Genomic DNA, 21924 nt, shown 5'->3' with positions numbered 1-21924 from the left:
GAATTTACTCGAAATTTCAAAATCATTTTTTTAAAAATCTGAGAAAATCGAGAAATTTCAAGAAAATAGTTTCTCGAAAATAGACTCTCTGACAAAGGGTCGGCAGGGTACTTTTAAGAAAATATTTTTTCACACTTTTTTGGGGAAAATTAAGGAAAATTAAAGAAAATTTGGGAAAGCGTATTCACTACAATGGTACCTGAATAGGTGACCTTCTCTACAACGGTCAAGGTCAGTTGAAAAAACACCTGTTTCCAGAACACTTTCTGAATTTATTCAATTTGCAGAAAAAGGTTCAACCCTACAAGTGAGGTACTCCATAAATTAACAAAAACTTAACAGTTAGTCATCTGCTATCAACGACGACCAAAACAAAGCAATGAGATTTGGTTAGTGTTCTCTTAGTTATTGGTAGTTAATGTCGAAAAAGTTGAAGGAAAAGATTTTCTTGCAAATTGTTTTAACAAACGAAGTATCAGATTTCATAACTAAATCTGGTACATTGCAGATCTCCAAAGGTTCATTGAAAGCAATGGAATCACAAGAGTTCTCTGCAAAACTGTGTTACGAAAGGTGGAAGCAGAAAATCATTTTTTTTAGTATTTCAAAAGAAGAAAAAGACCAAGGAAATTAACTAAGACGAAAAATGTTTGACAAATTGTTGTTTGATTCAACGAAATTCCAAAAAAAAAACTTTTAAGAAAATTCAAAAAAAAAATTCATGCGACAACGGTAGGTAAAGTCTATCTTACCTCACCATTGTTCGCTATGAACATTTTTGTTTGTTATTGAAGCAAATCACTGTATGCAGAGCTATACTTGCTCCATTACTCAACTGTGTATACATAGACTCAATATTACAATTAATCAAAAAAAAAAAAATCTGTGAAATATATTAGATTGTAATCAATGAATTTGAATATTTTATATAAAGAAGGACAGTAAAATCACCCTGAATCATTAGGATTAAACAAAAAAAAATCATGGTGTTTGCTGTTCGAATCTATTCACTCACTTTGTTGGTTTATTTCTAAAATAAGAAAATAATTATAGAACGGGCGTGAAGTTCAATTTTATTTTTAATAATTATCAACACGATCTCGATTGGATCCACAAAAATATTTTTTGTTTTTTTTTTAATTGAAAATCGAACGAAAAATGTTCATTCGTTATTGCACTCGTGGGTTAATGTTCTACATTTTTAACGTTTTTTGTTTTCCAAGTTTTTTTTTCACAATTTTTTTTTTGAGCTAACATATTGGGACATATTCTTCAAGAAATTTAAAATTCTTTTCCGTTTTTGAGCTACTCAATTCAACGTGATCCATCACTTTAAAAAATATATTTAAAAAAAAACTTTGTTATCAATCATAACTTGTGTGTAGTACGAGGTATATTTTTACCGATGATATGGTCACATCATCAACGCATTTTAAAATTTTTCTTCTTCATAAAGAATTCAAGGAAACAAAATGATTCAAAAGAACAAAAAAACAATTCATTTTACCTAATTGTGAGGATCGTCATCAGCTATTGTTTCCCGCTTAATCAAATCGACATTATGGTGCGGTGTCACCTTTGTCATCGGCGGCACAATAACACCATACTGTTGCGGTACACTATTTTCTTTCTCCTTTTTCGCTATCGACAAGTCTTCAACCTCATCGTCGTCGGGTGTCGAACGATGTTGATTGTTGTCGCGTAGTTCACGGTCCTCGTGCTGCTCTCGTTGCTCCCGCTGTTCCCTCTGTTCCACATTGATCGGATTGTTTGGATTATTGGGACTGGACACGCGCATGTATTTCATTAACATGCTTGGACTCGGCGATCGTGCTGTACCGTGTGTACCCGGACTCGTCGATATGCCGTTAACAGCTGCGTGTGCAGCCGCTGCGAGAGCCATCGCATGTAAAGCTTCACGACCGGCAATATCACCGCCACGTTCCATGGCCTGTTGTAAAAATGTAGCGTCTAACAGAGCTGCGGCTGGATGGGATGGTGGAATGTGATGGTCACGTTCACACGATTCAATGTCTCTGTCGCCGGAATCATTATGCAGATTCGATTGAGACTGATTGTGACCATGCGAATAGTTCTGGTGGTTGTCATTTACCGAATATGGACTACTCGTGCCACAACCGCTCAGGCCGTATGGAAATGGTGCCGATGGGCTACTGCCGTTGCTGTTACTTCGCTTCATTGTACGATTCATTGGCCGGCCAGTTGTGATGCCCAATTTTTTGACTTTGTCGTAGAGTGTTCGCGATGGCACACCGTATTTGCGAGACGCTTGTAGCGCACTCATTCCATTTTTGACGCATTCTATGGCAGCAAGAATATCACCCCTTGTGTACTGTTTGTAGCGTTTCCATTCGGGCTTTTGTTGTGGGATGTAGGGCGCAATTCGTGATTCATTCTGAGTTTCCATGTTGTCTTCTTCGAAAGATTTGTCTGTGTACGGCGAGTGGGGATGGTCATCGTATTTGTGTTTCTGCTGATCATAAGAAAAATTGGTCAAATGTTAGTCGACCTGATAACAACCACGGGATTGCTTGCTATCACTTACCTTATCTGAATGATCCGTTCCATTTGAATGTGTGCTCTGCCTGCCACTTCTTTCATTGTTACTTGGTGGACCGACCAATGGCACAGACTGTGATGAATCGGCTACGTTCGGTTGAGCTAAAACGTTTCGCAATATCGGCGTATCGTTGGACATGAGCATGCTGGAGATCGACTGAAGTTTTTTCCTTTTCAACGGATTCATATCCGAACCGGATTCGTAAACGGAACTTAGCATTGCGACAGCTGCGTTTTGTAAATGCGGTGGTGGATGGAGGCCGGACGTCAGATGTGACGACATTGACCACGGATGTGAACGATCGTTTTTGATCATTGGAACTGAACTCGGGGAAAATAGATTCGAATATGGCTTATAGTTATATGGCGGTGATGAGCTACTGCTTTGAGCGGTCGCTATATTTGTTGACGTTGATATGATCGGTGATGACTGTAAATCGTTATGTTTATGATTGTTGTGTGGATAGTGTTCTGTGTCGTCCATTTTATCGAATTTATCTTTCAGATCGGTCATGTCGTACAGTCCTTTGACCTCTAACTGTTTAGCGATTGTCATTATCCGAGGTATTTGCGATTGAGTGACATTCACCTCGCCGGTGTACATGTATTCGATGAGCGCACGCATTTCAAATGGCTGCACGCCAGGAACTAAAATGCTGCAGTGATCCATTGGAACGTCCTGCAGGATCGATTGAAAATATGGTGAATTAGCTGCGAGTACCACTCGATGGGCTTTGAACTGTTCGCCACCGTCCACATAGATGGTACAGTCGACGTAACATTCTTTTTGAATTAGCACGTCCAATATTTCGACCAAATTCGATTTGTGGTTGTTCCATCGTAGGCAATATGTTTGTCCTTCAGGTCCACCCATTTTGTGTCGTTTGTTTTTTCGTTGTTGTGTGTCGTTAATAAGCTGGAAAGACAATGAAATGAGGCCATTAGTATTAAAGGTAAGTCGGGTGGGTAATGATCGGGGAGTGTATTTTAGTTGAAAATTGCTTTATTACTTAAGCCTATCTTCGCGAATTTATGAAAATTCAAGAAAATTCTTGAAGTTTCTTAAAGTTCTTGGAAAATCTAGAAATTCTAAAAATTCCAGAAAATTCTTGGAAATTTCTAAAAATTCTTAGAATTTACTGAAAACTAATGGAATTTACTGAAAATTATTGAAATTTTTCTGAATTCCTGAAAATTTGGAAAATTTGTTGAAATTTTGTCCTGCTCAAGTCTCTTGATTAGCTAATAAAATCCTGCAGAGCCCGGACCTCATATACATCGAAAACAAAATGTTAAACTCAATGCACTCCTTCCAAACAAAACGGTTGTGGTTTTCTAAATAAATAATCAACCAGAACGCCGAACAGACAGGAATTTAAGGAAACCGATACATACTCATCGATTAGACGTAACCATTATAATGCTGCCCATATAAGTGGAGACAATTTCGTTCAATAAATTTTTTAAACATTTCTGTATCATACCCCTCCGTATACCTGGACGCAATAATGCAAAAGAATTCATGATGGATGGATATAAATACACGGCGGTCGTGCAACGATAATAGAGACATGAAACGTTTTAATGTCACTCCACGGTTGTTGGTTGAATTTGGATATGATTAAATAATGAAATGGCATGGCTTGTAATGTGTTTGCGAAATATGTTAGAACATTACAACCACAACGATTCAATTTTTAATTTATATCTACATTCAACCATCAGCTCATAACCATGTTTCATAATATAGAGTTCTATAAGCGCGCACACACAGAGACCTGGGATCGGTATAATAATTATTATTCTTGACCAAACAACAATTTTTTTTTAATATTTCACTTTATTTCTCCTCAATTTTTTTTTCGTTTTAAATAAAAAGAATGGGATCATGGGTCACGCATATACAAACACTGCATTAAGCCACGCAACCATGTGCTTATTAAATCGCAAAATATACCAACGGCTGAAGGAAAATTTAAGGTTTTTTTTTTCTTTCACTCTCTTTTACTATTTGCCACCTCAATTATGCAAAGTTTTTGTTTTTCCGATAGTTCAGTCCACTATTGGATGGATTTATGTAGTAGAGTAACCGTCATAATACACTGTTCGCTCTAACACGTTTCGTTTATTTGAAATTCAATTATGGGATCGATGCTAATTTCTGAGTAAAATTTTCAGTGGGGTGATAGTCAGGGACTATTTTTGGAGAAAACATTTTCCATAACTTTCATAACTTTCCTAGATTTTCCAAAATTTTTGTAGGTTTTTCCATATTTTCCTACATTTGACTAGATTTCCTAAATTTCAATAGATTTTCCCACATTTTCCAAATTCTTACCACATTTTCCTTAATTTTAAAAAAGAAAATTTTGGAAAATTTTTGAAAATGTTTTCTGAAAAATAGTCCATGTGGATAGTATTGGGGGTTATTCATTGTGACATCCCACACATTCTAACTTTTCACTCCCCCCAACTTATACTTAGCACTTAGCGTGCAACGTTCGACTTCACCTCTCTCTCCATGCGAAAGCACATCATTTTTGAATGGTCCCTTGTTCAAACAAAAAAGCAAAAAGAAAGAAAATTTAATGAGCGATGCAAAGAAAATTTTGTTTTATGTTTTTCGTGCCCACGACCGACCATATTATATGATTGTGATATCGAAGAGTATGTAAGAATGTAACAGGTGGTTGGCTCTGTATTGCGTAATTTGTTGTGTTGAGTTTAAAGCAATGTCATCGGTAGGAAACATCTTTGCTGTTCTCTTAAAAATTAAATTTTCGAATTGAAACTCATTTTCTGATTGTTAGCAACTCCTACTAGTTCTATGAAATGTCTGGTTCGCTTTTCAATCGCAGTTGTGTAACAAACAGTACAAATTCATCACAACACACTGATAAAAGTGTACTGTAGTGAATTCCAATGAAATGTTTCGTAGTTTAACTAACTTTGCTAAATTCGATAGAGATTCCTGGAATTCCATTTGTAGATTTCTCAGTGTTTGCAGTACACGGAAATATGAAATTGTTTACGGAGGAATAAAGACTCATAAACATTCATGGGATCTAAATGAATTAGCACAAACATATTTTGCTTAAATTACCAAATCAACTAATGACAGTTGGCGACTGTTTAAGCAAGAGAACAAGCGAATGAAGCGTTACTGATAATCATCTGTTATCAACAGCAGCGACTAGAATAAGCGATGATGTACGATCTGGCCTTATAAAGCAAAATTGAGAGTTGAACAAATGAAGTACAAGATTTTATGTTAAACCTGGGCGATACATACTTTAAACAGATGAAGTAACAGATTTGACAATTTTAGAGCGATACGCTTGCTGTTTCTAAAATGTTAGACATAAAAATCAACAAAAAAAATCCAACTGACCGCACACGTGTTGTGTAAACTTATTTATTCTGTGAATGTTGTCCCCTGATGCAATTGGAAAATGCCGATGTTTGGGGAATAGAAGTCTGATTGAAACGTTCCATTACAATGCTGTAAGTATTCCATTTATTTGATCAATATTTTAGTTTGGAAAAATGTCAACTTTTCTCATCGGTTTTTCATTTTTTCATTTTTAATCCATAAAAAATCAGAAAAACCGGAAATGTAAAAACGTGTAATTTTGTTAAACTTTCCGATGATTGCACGTGTGCACACTGGGGACACAAATCGGTAAATATTTTATTGGAATTTCGAATCGACTGTTGTACGAATATATCAACAATTGTACGGAAGACAACAGAAAACAAAACATTTTTTATTGAAATTATTAGCTATACCGACGTCCGTCGTCAGTTACATAGTTCAATTATTTAATGAATGTAATTTAATTAACATTTGATTGCTTCGGCCGGTTGGCTGGCTGCTTGCATATACCATCCATTTATGCAGTATAGCCCTCAAGTAAGTCAACTAACTTTTTACACTCTGTGTCAATATAGAGGAAAATGGGAACAGAAAATGTAATAAATAATTGCATATCGAAATGGGTGGTTTAGAAACGGTAACAGCACCCGTAAATATTTAATAAATTTTCGTACGAAAGAGAGTGAGTGAGAGAGAGAAAGACAGAAGAGTCGAAAAATAAACTTTTTTGCTGTTTGCCAATTGCTGCAAACGGATCGACATTTTCTAAATATTTTTATTATTTATTAACAAATCGATTGGTGGCATGTGTGCTATATATGCACCCACCGAACGTGTGTACATGCACATCGACATCGGGGACATGCAATTTATATGGCATTATATAGGGCCCATCAAGCTCTCCACTTACAACGAAACGGACTGAGTAACATCCATTTTCGTTTTAACAATTTAACAACATTACTGGGATATAAATTAATGAACACTGTTACCTGCACGGTTCTATATATATAAATATATGCACACATGCAGCAGGCATACACACGCCGTAATCGAATGCAATTTACCTACATTTCAAGGCGATCTATTAAACATTAATCTTTGCATTATTGATTAATGGGGATTGAAGGACAATTTGCATTTGAATTTACCGAGCACAGAATTGAGGAGACCTTATGCAAATTTTTCCTTATAAATATATCGAAGAATTGGTTGGAAGAAAAAGGATTGATTTTCTTTGGGCTTTCGAATTGTACGATTTTTTCTGTGTTGTTGTTTGCATATTTTAAGCGAGGGAACATCGATATGGGAACGTGAATTTATCTCACAATATTTATAGAGGACGAGATGGGTGATGCTATTAAAAAAAGGGATATGATACACAATAATATGCAAATATATGGTGGCATCTTTCCATTTGTGAATAGAAATAATAAAAAAATATATTTTCAACGCACAACAATCAATTTTAATGTTATGCTAAGTGTGAGAACAGAAAATTATATTTGCATGACATGCATCGTCTGATAAAATTTAAATTTCGTGTTTGGTTTGGCTGTAATCATTTTTATAAGGTTCGTCTATTCACTCATCGAAATAAATTTTTTCCCATTTTTTTCGTTCCTAGTTTTTTCCACCGGCATTAACAATCTGTCTCTATGATAATAATTTTTCGCTTCGACGATTCTTTTCGCCATATTATAAGGTTTTATAATTTCTCTCTCTCTCTCGCAAAGCAAACTTCCTGTCGATGGCAACCAGAAGGTCGGACGCACAGTGGAACCGAAAAATGAATGCAAACGAAAAGAGCAATTTTTTTTGATTGTGCGAGGGTGCAATAAATAGGCAAACAATGACGAGAAGTTCAGAAGAAGAAAAAAAACGTAAAACCAGTCAAATTGAAAGTCAACTTTGTGTCGGTTACAAAAATAAAAAAAAAAATTTTGTTGCAATAAATGGGGGGTACGGTGAACCAAATCTAACAATGTGTGGTGCAGGTTCTTCAATGAAAAATGTGCGTACAATTCTTTTGTTATACTCGATGTTATATTTCGATCAGAACGGTTTGGGTGTATATTCGGAAAGAAAAGTCGTTTATAATGTTGGTCGGGTGTTGGTGTATATATAGTTTCTAATTCGCCACTTGATCATAGAAATAGAAAGTTTTTTGTGTGCGATTATTTCGGGACTTACTACCTGTATGTACGTGAATCTTTGCTGAATTACGATTTTTCTTTTATTTTCCTATTGTACATAGCATAACGAAAGCAGATTATCGCTGATTTATAATGAAGCACGGCAAAAAATGGCACACACAAAAAAAAGCCACGAGAGAGAATTATGAAGAATTTTTCGCTTTGTACGTATTTTTACCGAATCAATATAATTCATAGAACCGAGTTAATTAGCACGAAACCATTTTTTTCTACTTTAGATGTTTTAACCACCTCACGCCCATCCACCCCCGACACGATATGTTTTTTTTTGTTTTATAATTATTCATAAAAAAATGCAATGTTTTCGTTCGGCGAGCGTTGAAAGTTGTTCGTCGGTCATCAGAAAAGTAAGCAAAAATGTAAATAAAACAAAGAATTTCTCATAAAAATGAATGTGGCATCGGTTAAATACCACTTGGGCTATTGATCTCCGGTGGTGGCTTTGAAAAAAAAATCACGGATTTATGAACATGAACGTGCGGGGGTTGGCTTGAAGATAAAAAGAAATTAAATTTCTTTTTCATGCAAACAATTCAAGATTCCGAACATGCAGTGGATATTGTAGGGAACCAATCAGAAAAAAACTGTGGCAAACAGTGGACGTATGCTAAACTCATCATCAGCAATTCGTAACTCGTTGCTTCGGATTGCGAGACCATTTTTGTTTTGATCTTTTCTGTAAAAGTGAGAAACTACTTATCTCGTTAGACCAAATATTATAACGTCCTATCGTCCTAACGTCGAATCACGTTCAAACACATCACGTTCAAAAACTGCATCTGTTATCCACAACGGCGAAGAAAATGAACAATTAGTTCTGATGTAGTGTCCTCTTAACTATTGCAAAATGTATGTTCAAACAAATGAAGTACCAGATTTTTGTTATCAAAATTTAAGAAAATATTTAAATAAATGAAGTAACAGATTCGACACGCCTGCCGTTTGTGCTTACGTGTTGATTCTTCAATAATGTTCTTATCTCGTCTCAATTTAGTTTGATTGAAACGAAAATTACTGAGAAAATTTAGTAAAACTTGAGAAAAGAAGAGAAATGTTTTCACAAAAATAGTCCCCGCAAAGACAGAGAGAAAGCAAGTGAAAAAAGATAAAATTGAAAGTCACTAACGATCCTGGTCTTATATACGATCTAAAAATGTTAAAATTTTAACTCTAATTACAACAATGATTACAGGCTTCTCATCTCTTATGATAAGAGTCTTATCTAAGTTAAACTCAAGGGGCGCTAGAGTCTAGACAGACAGTTGAAATTTACGTTCGTTTTCTTTAACGATTTAATGAGTATGAGCTAGTACTTCGAATTAGTATCGATCGGTCCATTGAATAATATGCGCTCTAGGTTACACAACACACTAGATCCGAAGAGTATCATGTGCTAATCTCTGTGCTTCGTATCATTGAAAGAAAGCAGTTCAAATGAACAACACGACAGACCTACCACAACAAATTCATAGGTTCATCGTGGCAGTTAAATCAAACGGTTAAAATTCAATTCTCATTTACCGGAATCAAATTTCAGCCGGCTACATTGACGAGAATTGTATAATTGAACGAAATTATAACGCGGAAATTCTGTTGCACATTGATCATGTGAAAATCAATACATTGTTACTAAGGGAGTGGTTTCATTTTGACTGGTGACTCTAGAAAAAAGTAATAATTTTACCCTCCAAAAAAAACGTTACATGCCAAATTTACGTTTGTGGTGCAAGGGTAGATTCATAAAAAAAACAAATGAAAACCCAGAATAAAAATGCGACTCACTTTTTCAAACACGGTAGTTTGGCATGGGGTACGATTTTTATAAAAATATATAAAAGGAGGGTCGTGTCTCGTTGCGAAAAGTTCGGGTGCTCATTTTATATCTATTTTGAAATGCCGGCAAATTGGAATAGGAAAAAAAGTGTTCTACGATCGAAATGATTCAATCGAATTTTAGCATATCGACTGGAAAGGATGTGTCTTCTACATACATTTTCATACCGAAAAAAAAAGTTTCCCCTAAAAGTTAAAATGCAATTCAAAAATGGCGGCAGAACAACAACTGCTCATTAGTGCGTCTCTAGTTCAGAGTTATGTTGCTTCTGAAATCCATTAAGAAAATTTTTGAGTTTGAATGTTGTACGAACGTTTTTTTGGCATATGGGATGTAAGATGAAAGATGGGTAAGGGAAGGGTGCACATTTAAATAGAAAAATTTTTGGGAATTATTGCCAACTCCATCAGAGACAGTAGATCCCAAATATCAATTAAAATGTAAATTTTATACAGAAATGACCCGGTCAATTGCTTTAAATCTAGTTAATTGAATGACGGCTTTTCATTGGAGCAAGGCTTTGTGAAGAAAAATGTGTACGCATCTTCCTGCACGTAGCTTTGTAAACCCACACATATGACCACTGAGTGTTAGCTGATTCATAATACACATTTTTTATCATTCTCGACTTGTTTACCAAAATAAATGGACGGCGCTTCAATTTCGACTATAAGTTATACTTCCACGACGTGATGTAAGCATTGCGTTCTTAGAAAAATCGATCAATTGTTTATTTGTTACAACAATAATTTGCTTAATCGTTTACAAGACAACGCCAGCGATTAGAGAAAAAATAATAATCTCGGAACGTTGCTTGCTAAAAACTGGTAGATTAGTTTTTATCGAGCTGGTTCTACAATTTGGCAATAATGGTATTACAGTGTCGAAAAACTGCCGAATCGGAAAATCAACTCCAATAAATAAACGTTTGCCGATTAGAGTGATTCGTAGAAATGGAAGCTTTGGAATGTCGTATTATGTTCGCATTGGGCAATAGAAATATTTGAGGCTAGACTGGATGCTTGCAATTTTTAAAATATGTAAGAGAGATAGAAAGAGATTCTGTTATATTTCACAGACGATGAATCTATTACTTCTATTGATACAACAGATTAAGGCAAAATCTACTACTTTATCCAATTTAACATAAAATATGCTACATAAGACCGGTTAAAAGCCAGAACGTATTGTTTATTAAGATTCATCTCGTCGCTGTCTATAACAGATGAATAGTGAATTTTACAATATTTCGCGCATTTGGCGATCGTCCTGTTTCAGTTTTCTTTTGTTTTTCGATTTTGTCGGTGGTTTCTGTTAATTTCTCTTGCTTGTTCATTTTCTAATTTAGTTTCTGATTTTGATTGGTTGTGTTATCTCTCTCAAAAAAGGGTTCTTGTGCTGAATTTTTGATGCAGTTTATGATAGTCCCACAAGTGCCAAGTAAAAGTTAATTAAGCAACGAGTTGTAAATCACTGGGGTAATTGGTTGTTTGAAGATCGAATACACTTCGAAAATAGTTAATTAGTGGTAAAGATTTTGGGCGGTAAGGAATTTTTGCCAAAAAATCCATTGTTGTGAGGAACTATGATTTTACTCGGATTCCATCTTACTGAAACCAATTTGTGTAGAAGAAAGGCAAAATTGCCGATAATTAACTTGCAGAAATCTTAGTTCGGCGACATAATCTGATAGGAAAGGTAACGAAATTCAGAAACGCCAAACGTATTGCGATAAAGGAATCGTATAATGCTTGATCTGCTTAATCGAAAATCTTGTACTTCATTAGATTTAACAAAAAAATTTGCAATATAAAGACAACATTAACCGGAACCCTTCGCTAATTTTTGCCGTCGTTGTGAATATCAGATGACCAGTCGCTTCTAATCAAGAACCCATTTCAATAATTGCGGATTCCGCAAATGATTTGCAAAATAACGAACAAACACAATATGATTGGAAGTCCCTACATCGACAAATGTAGTACCTTTCGTAATGTTAATTCCGATGTATATTCGGAAAAGAATCTAAGAACTCGATTATGTTTATTAACAACATATGGAATTGCGTATGTCACACGTTGATATGTTCCGAATTCGCGAATATTTTCAACAAAATTCTGACGAATTGTCTTACAATTAAATGTTGCTTTGCTGAATAATGTCGTCGAGTGAATGGCAAAATATCGAAACCGAAAATTGATTAGATTGCGGAACCCCACAATAATTCCGGTGAAATACCAAACAATGCATAAATAAGAAATATTTTTTGTTGGTTCCATCTTATCAATGGAAACACTCGAGAGACGAAAAAACAAACATTGTCTCCACACATTACCGGTAATAATGTTATCAATTGCCATTGCAAAACATAAATTGAATGAGACTGGACTTTGATACCAGAAGAAAAAAAATTCCGAAAATATTTTATTTTGCAAAAGAAGGGGGAGACGGGAAAGATAGAAATGATCTCAACTAAAATATTTTCTAAAAAAAATTTGTTGCTCGAACTTACTTGTAAATATCATCAAAATAGTAATTAAAAGCCGCAGAAGTTTTCACGTTGCCAATGGTTGAGCAAAAAATCCAATATGATTCATAACACACGATTCATTGATTTGATTTGAACAGTTCAAGTTTTTTTCATCCAAAAAAAAATTTTACAACTCAATTTAATGGACAAATGTCTTTGATAGTATGTATATGCACCACTTAAAAGTCTGTTCTTGTTCGAATAAAAATATCACTGTCGGTATTTCCGGTTGTTTTGGTTGTTTGTTAGAAAACCAACGTAAGAATTGAAACGAAGAATTTTGAGGGGCGAAAAAAAATAATTTTGAATTTTGCACTGACCGCACACACAGCTAAGCCGAAATATAAATAATCCAAAAATAATAAAATTAAAAAAAAAACTCAAAACGAAATTAAAATCAAAATAAATTGAAAAAATTTCTTTCTTATTTTGTTTGATCTTTCGTTTTATAATAGTGTTCTGTGTTGAGGCTGTGTGGCGTATTATTGTCCCGAAATTACACTTTCCGATTCAATTGATTAATGTTGCGAAAAAATCTGCTTTTCCGTTGATTTTTCCAATTTTTCTTTTAAACTCACAATTTGTCTCTTGTTTTGATTTTCTTCTCTTAAAAAATTAATTTAAATTTTCGTTGTTTTTTTTGTTGTTCTCTCTTTTCAATGGGCAAAAAAATAAATGTTCAACTCATCATAAGCTCTCTGTTCTAAGTCACATAAAACAATATTTTCTTGTTATCCTCCTATAACCCAAAAATACATCAGACCAAAACTATCTATCTATATTAACACATTGCAGTTTTTCACGTTTTTCTGTCCACACTCAACAAAACTTCTTTCTAAACTGTCTGCCTGTTTTCAAATTTCCACAACAGTCAGTAACACCACAAAAATAATAGAAAAAAAAAACATTTCATATAAAACTGTACACAGAAAACGACGCAATCACCAACTATATACGCTATCTATACAATATTGTGTGTATATAGAACGTTCATACCGAAAGCGCTTAATACACACAGAGAATATATCCACACGATGACTTAATATTTGCGTAAGTGAGACAGAGTGAAAACATGTGAAGTTAAGATGCGTATTTTTCATGTTTGTGCGTTTTTATTATTACGTGTCTGCTATATACGGATGGAGAGGAACACACGCACAATTTCTCATTTATCAATGTATTTACAAGTGGATTGACTTTTCAAATTCACTCTTCTCCATGTAATCGCAAGTCGCGAAGTGTATAAAATATACAGAGCACAAGGTTCACAGTCGAAGCACATTTTTCTTCTCTTGTGCGTACGATTTTATGCATATGTGAAGGTGATGTGTGTGATTTTCATCAAATTAAATTTTCCCCTTTTTTTCTGCTGGTGGACTATATTGAATGGGGAAATGATGAGTGGCTCGTATATTTTTTATGGTGAGTGGTGGGAGTGCAATATAATCGCAATCTGTTTTTATGAATACAATAATGAAGAAAAAAACCAAACAATTTATCGGATGGTGGGGGGATATTTTTGAAGTGAATTATGAAAGGTGGAGGGGATTCGATTTCAGTTTTTTTTAATTTTTTTTTTTTCGTTCATGTATTTTTATAGCGAATTGTTATCGTTTTCTCGTTCTAACATTTTGCTACGGGAAAAAAAATAAGTTAGTGATATGTGTTGCGTGATATTGAGTATGATCAGATCAGCTCACATCGTATATATACCATAATCAAATACATAGAGAACTAGGTGCATAACCTATACCTACAATGAATACAAGATTTTTGAATGCCAGACAAAAATTCATTGTGCGTGATGTTGATGAGCAATGTTTGTTATGAATAAATTTCTAAACAAAAAAAAAAAGAAGAATTCAACGACGATTATAACATGCACTGCATAATGCAATTCCATTTTTACATTTTTGAATATATTTTGTTGTCGGGTCAGACCGATTTTTTGTTTACTTGCACCAAGTTAGTTTACACGGTTTGATGATATCGCCAAAAATCACAAAATTGAACATTTTTGATATATTTTTACATGTACATAGAATAAGTTACATAAAATCTATTTTGATGCGTCTGTCAGACTATCCGTTTTCTGGTCAACGTTTTCGGATTTTCACATTGTACCTTAGACAAAGATTGTAATAATTCGTCTAAGCATTGTACGACGTAACGATTCAAACAGAACATGTTCTGTGTAGGCTTACCGTTTTAGAAACGGCAAAACACACACCACCATACAATCATCAAATCTATTACTTCTTTTGTTTATATCAGCATCGATCAGTGTTTGTTGTAAAATCTTGTACCTCATGCGTTTTAACAATCGTTCTGCTATAAAGTAAAACTACAGCCGTAGGTAATCGTTAATTTTAGTGTCGTTGTCGATAGCAGATGGACAACTGATCCGTAAAAAAATTTGATGGAGTGGGGTCCGGAGCTAATGTTTTTTTGTTAGAAAGAAATATTAGGATGTCAGGATAGTGGCTCAAAACCGAAAGATTGTATTTTCGTTGAGCAGCAAGAGAACTTAATAAAAAATTAGTTTCTTCTAGAAAAATGTATTTTTGCGGAAAACACAGGAGTAAAAAATGGTCAAAGTCAAACTTTTAGAGATTCTTACGAAACTTTCTCCACTTTTCAGGTGATCTGCATATGAAACCTTAAATTATAAAGTTCTAAAAAAGAAAAATGGAAAATTGGCGGACTTGTGGTGTTTCTCTGCAGTTTCCAAAAATATTTTGTTTTCTTCGTTTATGTACAGAATTTAAAGATTCGGGTTTTCCAGTTAAAATGTTCGCTTGATAAGTTAAGAAAAATACTCAAAGCAGAGAATTTTCTTCACAAACCCAAAAATTTTGACATATATAGTCATTTTTTGGACCAATCCTGTACTTTACACACACTTTTCGAATTTGACAATGTTCGGAATTCAAAATCCTACATTTTTCCCGAAGAAATGATTTTTCATCTTTTCGGGCTCTCTTGATATTCAACGAAAAGTGTGAAAAAACAAGATCTTTTTAGCTTTGAGGCGCCATGATCATTTACTCAGTCTGTTACCCTAAGTTTTCATCGGGCTACTAAACTCCAACAAAAGAACTCTTTAACATCCTTCTGGCATCACTTTGGACACATGTCCTTCAGTGACCACTGTGACATGCCACTAATTTTGAATTACTTAGGCCCAGGGGCATTTGGGCAAGAAATATCCTACACTTCACAAAAGACATTATGGATCAGTTTAAATCAGGGCCAACCACATAAAATGTAAAATTTATTGTCTAGATCCTGTAATAAGTCTGTACAACCAGTCCGATTTTTCTATATGTTGTATAAACAAGACATGTCCCTTTAGGGAGTTATAAGAAAAATTAAATTTCATTAATTTAGTCCCGTTTTAAATAGGCTAACAATGTCAATGGAAGTTATTTTGGTAAATTAAAACAAATAACTTGGTGGACTGTTCGAAAGAGATCTAAATCAATTAAATTTCATTTTTCTTATAATTCGCTAAAGTGACACGTTCAGTTTATTTATTTAAGTATTCAAATACAACATAGAAGTGAATAAAGTATAGTATGTCTAGTCTGAGAAAGACACATGATTCGAGCCGAGCCTCACACCAAAGACCAATCTTCACAAATCTTTACAAGAATTTACACATTTCAAATGCATTTCGTGCTAGTGAATTTTACAAAGATTTGTTATCGATACATGTTCTGCAATACGTGCATAAAGTCCTTTACAGAATGACCATTTTTGGCGCCAAACAAATCATTCTACAAATCTTTGTATCGATTTCAGGTGAATGTGCAAAAATGTGAGAGACAGAAAAAGAATAAAAAATCGTCGCAGGATATTTGCCTTTAACATTCAATCGGTTTCGCTTCACTTTTCAAAATAAATTCCATTCCATTGCCTAAAGTTCTAATAACAACAACAACAACAAAGAAATCCTTCACAAAACAAGGTGCCTACATTAAAAATCCATTCACAAAATGTGTTAATAATCTGGAATTATTACATATAATCACATTAACTCACCAATATCCCGCCCCTGCATTTCATATCATGTCTATATGGAATCGAGGTGCTCGGAAATGTGCACAGCTCTCTCTCAGCGAACAAAGACTACCTGCTCTCAAACCTTATTGAATCTCCTTATTGAAAACCAGGATCAGAACGAAAACAATGAACACGAAAAAAATTGCAAAAACTGTTTTTTTTCTACCCTCATCCCATTGTTCGATTTTATTGCATTTGAGGTAAATGCCATTTGACAATGGGGAATGTATAAGTTCGAATTGGGTATTGTGTTCAGTGCAACAAAAATATTGCACAAAGTTTTTTTATTTTCATTTTATTTGTGTGTTAAACGAAAATCTCATTCTTATTACGGTATTTATGAATTGGCCCATAGAAAAAAAAGGATTGCACATACACAGTTAGGCTGGAAAAAAAGGGTAAAGGGATATTCAATTTCTATTTATATTACATCATACCGAAAGGGTTTCTTTTCCTTAGTTTTTATTGCAAAGTTTATGAAAATTTATTTATTTCGTACGAATCGTAAGGATATTGCGCATATTTAGCTCGAACCCTTTTTTTTGCTGCCTCTCTCTCTGACTGTATGTATTATACAACAATTTTGCGTAAATCCTTTGAAGTATTTCCATGCAATAAAATTGTCGTTTATGTTCGAAGATTTTACACATTTTTTCGTCCGTTTTTGGTTGGTTTTTTGCCTATAAAATGAATATATTGCAACCCTTTTGGCAAATTTTTTCCTAATATTTCGCTTCATTTTTTTGAAAAAAAGAGAAGAGTTTAAAGGAATAAGCCGCCTCGTTAACTTCCGCAAGAAAAAACCAACACGATGTTAAATGTTAAAATATGCGCAACCAAATAGACTTATCTATTAGGATAAATACTTCTACGGTTTGTTGTATAATTCATGTAGACAAAGGGGAAAATAACTTAGATAAAATTGTGGCCCATTATTTTACCACTTTGTCCATGTCAATATTTACTGGAAGCCAACCGATAAAAATATAATAATTTTAGTTGGTGCGATTTTTCCAAAACTGTCCCACTTTTACCCTCGCTTTTACCCAATATTTTCCAATTTAAAAAAAATCGGGAAAATTTTGGGGAAAACAAGGAAATTGACCTGTTATAGACGGCGAGCCACTAGTACAATGATCAATCTGTGACTTCTAATCATCAAATGTTTTCAACAGATTTTTGCAAAATCTTCTACTTCACTTGTTCAAACATAAGTTTTGCTATATTAGAATGCATTAGTCAAAGCTAATCATTTACTGTTGTCGTCGTTGTAGATAACAGATGAATAGCCGTTCGTAACAGGTTAAGAGAAAAATTGAGAGAGATAGCCCCGAAGAAGAAGGACATTGTCAAAACTGCAAGATTACCGCGATTTGGCCATTAAGTCTGTTGCTTCTTTCGTTTAAAGTATCTAGTGTTTGATACAAAATCTTTTACTTCATTCGTTGCAATTAGGCCCGGAATGGACATACTGTTAACTCGGAAGATTCCCAAAGGACGTTTTGAACTTTGTATGAACATTTTTAACTTTTAAGCTTTTACAAATGAGTTGCATGTTGCCCCCAAAGGGCTTTTTCGAGCCAGTCCAGTTATAGTTGTAACAGATGAACTTCTATATAAAGGAACAGTAGCCAGAGCTCACCACTTATTTTTTGTCGTGATTGTCGATATCACATAGCTATATCCTCCCAAAGAACTTCGTTTCCACTAAACGTTTCCTCACACATCAGATCAGGGTCGTATGAGTCAATTCATAATTCGCAGTCTGATACGAAAATGCTGAACATAATTTTGTAAACATTGCATTTAAGAGTCATGAGTGTATCTGTAGAGTATTTACCTAACTTTGTTTCACCCATGACTTATGGCAGCATGAGGCTATGAAATAGGGTTCACTACGGGCCTATTGTAAGTTAAGATATTATAAATGTATGTATACGCTTTCATCCTATAGTGCATATGAGTCCCTCATAAGCAACGGTTCGAAACTATCTTATTCTGTTACAGTAGGTAGATAGATTCGAGTGACAGTGGCCTTCAACCGTTTAGAAGCGAAACCACATATAAAACATCATATCCAACCCCCCAAGTCTCACTTCTTCTAATACTGGAATCACTCAGTTTTCATTAGAAAGTCGTTTAGGCGATTTCCATCTAAAGATGGCAGACCAACATCACGGAGTTCATAATACCCAAATTTAGCTGTTACGCTACCGGCAAATTGGTGATAATGCCAAAGTGTTAGTACAACAGATGAACAACGAAAACCAAAAATTTTATTAAACGTTCAGTCGTGTCACACAGGTCATATTTTCAACTGAAATTAAATTATTGAAGTGCCATGATTTACTCGAGATGATGAGGCAGTATGACAAGTTTAGCATTTTTATCGACATGAACCAATTTAGCGCTCTGTGGATGAACTGAATCAAAAACTATTAGTTTAATTGCAACAACGGGTGGAGAGGACTGTAATAGCATAGCGTAATAATTATTGTTAAAAGAAGATGATAGAAAACTGATTTGTTTGTCCCATAAAAAAAATCCTGTGAAAAATCGTTGCACTTAGTTGTATTTCATTTAACTCCCCACCCCATGGTGCGATGCATTGTAAATGTTCTTCGAAGCAACAGCATGATAATCATTCATGGCAGAAATTCTTTTTTTTACGATCCATTGATTATAGCGAGCAGGTTGGTTAGGACGATTTCTTGGATTGAAGAGGCAGCTCTTTAAAAAATACGTTTCCGTTTGACCACACTATGCCACCCCATTGTAACCGGCTAACGAAATTCGTTTGCTTAAACGTTTTCCTAACTTAATTTCCTTGCTAACCAACATTATTTTTAACCACCCAACATATTCATGAATATCTGATCCCCATTGAACTAATGTCCTGTGTATTTATACTATACACGGTTAAAAGCCTGTGCAATAAAAGAACACATTGTCATATCTGTGAACTAAAGGGTAAATTTAATAAATTTATGGAAATTTGTTTTGATATCTCCTTCGGAATTGGAAACTTATCACGTAGAACTATAAAAACGGCCACATTATAATAGCCCCCCTCTCTCCAGCGATATTTATTTTTATCAGAATTTATTGCTTAATGAAATTGGATAACCAAAACCGCATAAATATTTAAGCTAAAAGAACAATCGTATACCGGCCATTCGGGCCAAAATTCACTATTGGTTTTTGTTTAAAAATAAATTTCTTTTCTTTTTTGGTGAAAACAAATATGTTATGCGGATATCCAATGCGATAAATCATGTAAATCGACAAAGTGGCTAAAGTCGGTCCCAATATTTACGCACATATCAGCAGAAAATTTATATGCATTATAACTAGGTGGAATGTGCGCCTGGTGTAGTAGATATTATATGTTTTGATGGGGACATGATAATTGTATCGTGCTCGCAGGTTAGTTAGCCAGCGTGACGCCAGTCCAGTGCAACAAAAATAAAATAAAGAGTTCATTGAGGAGACCAAACTTTTCAAACGGAATAGGATGGAAGTGACAAAGAATGTTGATATTTCAGAGATTTTTTGTAGGAAGAAATTTCCTGAGGACAAATGGGGATGAATGACGTCAAAAGGTAAAAATTTGAGTTTTACCGTTCTTTTTAGGTTAACTTCTGGACTTTTTAAGATTATTGAAGTAACAGGTTGGATCCTACAATTCCATCACTCCCCATGGTCCTGGGATCTTTGCAATTCTACAAATTCAAGATTTTGTGGGATTTTTCATGTATTTCTTTTGGGTTGCTTCTGGACTGTTGGGGTAACAGAATCCCTTCTCTTCTCATGGTCCACCATCTTTCCAGTTCTAGAACTTCAGAATTTTGTGGGATTTTTCATGTTTTTCGTGCTCCCTTTGAGACTTTTGGGATTATTGAGGTGGTACCAGGTTAGTTAACACACTTCGTTTTTTTTTTTTTTAACTGATAGGTTTTTTTTATTCAATAAACCAGAATACATTGTATTTGACAAGGAAAGGTGGTCAGGCTTAGCCGTCATTCCGACCTGTAAAACCTTGTATCTTTTTAAAGTACAGATAACAAATTACAAATAAAAAATTTCTTCCAAAGGCTTTTCTGCGGAGATGGTTCCCATTATGCAACTGGCGTTGTATCGTTGTATGGCCATAGAAATTTTTTGTATCAGATATGATTTTGATTTTTTATCTCCGCTAATCTCTTGTAATTTTGATCCACACACTTCGTTCACTTCAAATGATCTACCATATTTTCAGTTCTAGATCTTTAGGATTTTGTGGGATTTTTCATGTTTTTTGGGTTCCCTTCTGGACTTTTGGAATTATTGAGATGGTACTATGAAGCTTCTTCAAAAACAAATTTATTTCAGATTCTGCCTTCCAATACATCGAGGAATCATTTTTGTTAGTAAACTTTCGAGATTTGGAAGTTAGAAAGTCCACAGAGCCATACTGTAAGAAAACCTTTTTTCATTAACAGTCAACCCCAAAACTTACAGAAGAACTGCTATCAGTAAAAAAAACTTTAAAACCTTAAAAGACAAGTGACGCAAGTCCTTGTGTCTGAACTTACAAAACGTCCTACCATATAACCTTTTCATAATAAATAGATTCATCCCTAATAATATCAGACATTTTGTAAGTTAAGCCTAAGGACTTGCGTCACCTTCACCCTTTAAGGTTGTTTTTTTTTTGCTTGTTAGAAATATCTCCACACCGCTCTCTCTCTGTGTTACGCGTATAACTACACATTGTTTATATCGAATTAATTAGTCTCCACATTCCTCACAATAAATAATAAAATGTGTCTCTCACTCTCTAACAAAAATTGCCTCGCTAAGTGCATGAATAATCAAAATATGCAATAGAATATGTACATAATAAATTTGAATTAGAGCTCACTTATTGATTTATATATTACAACGAGTTGTGTGTATTTTATACGACCGTCACGGTAAAAACAAAGAGTGATATTGTTGTTACCAGTGTTGCAAGTAAAACAGACCATAATTCCTGTTCCTAACACCCCGGCCTCGTCGATGCAAATATTATGAATACATGGCTGTTCGTTATAGGAAATTTATATGATTTGCAACCGATTCGAAGGTTCATTACAGTCGTTTATTGCTATAGTAATGAAAGTTTGATTGATTTGAGTCCGAGAGCCACTAAATTATTCATTAATTGCTTGATGGATTTTTTATATTCCTCATTCGAAGGAATTCAGAATTATTATCGATGGTGTGTAACGAGACTGAGTGGGTTGATTAGCATTTTGGCAGGGTATAGAGGAATTTCAGTTGTGTTGGTTTTAAATATATT

General features: G+C 34.5%; 1 protein-coding gene across 2 annotated transcripts; it reads right to left on the bottom strand.

Moving 5' to 3' along the window:
* Positions 1-1274: 1274 nt before the first annotated feature.
* On the bottom strand, positions 1275-13419 carry LOC119078989 (protein abrupt). 2 transcript variants are annotated; one of them, XM_037186745.1, is made up of 3 exons: positions 12519-13419; positions 2567-3496; positions 1275-2494 (listed from the first exon to the last, which is right to left on the bottom strand). In XM_037186745.1, the coding sequence occupies exons 2-3, from the start codon at positions 3452-3454 to the stop codon at positions 1508-1510; spliced, it is 1875 nt and encodes a 624-aa protein (XP_037042640.1). In that variant the 5' UTR covers positions 3455-3496; positions 12519-13419; the 3' UTR covers positions 1275-1507. The 2 variants fall into 2 exon arrangements, with proteins under 2 accessions (XP_037042640.1, XP_037042641.1); XM_037186746.1 differs by having other exon boundaries at positions 1275-2491; positions 12519-13388.
* Positions 13420-21924: the final 8505 nt, after the last annotated feature.

The sequence above is a fragment of the Bradysia coprophila genome, unplaced genomic scaffold (assembly GCF_014529535.1).
Source record: "Bradysia coprophila strain Holo2 unplaced genomic scaffold, BU_Bcop_v1 contig_297, whole genome shotgun sequence".
In the NCBI taxonomy this organism is placed as follows: domain Eukaryota; kingdom Metazoa; phylum Arthropoda; class Insecta; order Diptera; family Sciaridae; genus Bradysia; species Bradysia coprophila.
This window is presented reverse-complemented; position numbering and strand designations above follow the sequence as displayed.

Excerpts from the sequence above, each read along its gene's own strand:
- LOC119078989 (XM_037186745.1), bottom strand. The coding sequence starts at position 3,454 with ATGGGTGGACCTGAAGGACAAACATATTGCCTACGATGGAACAACCAC. Across the intron at positions 2,495-2,566 it reads GAACGGATCATTCAGATAAG|CAGAAACACAAATACGATGA; the intron begins GTAAGTGATAGC and ends TCTTATGATCAG.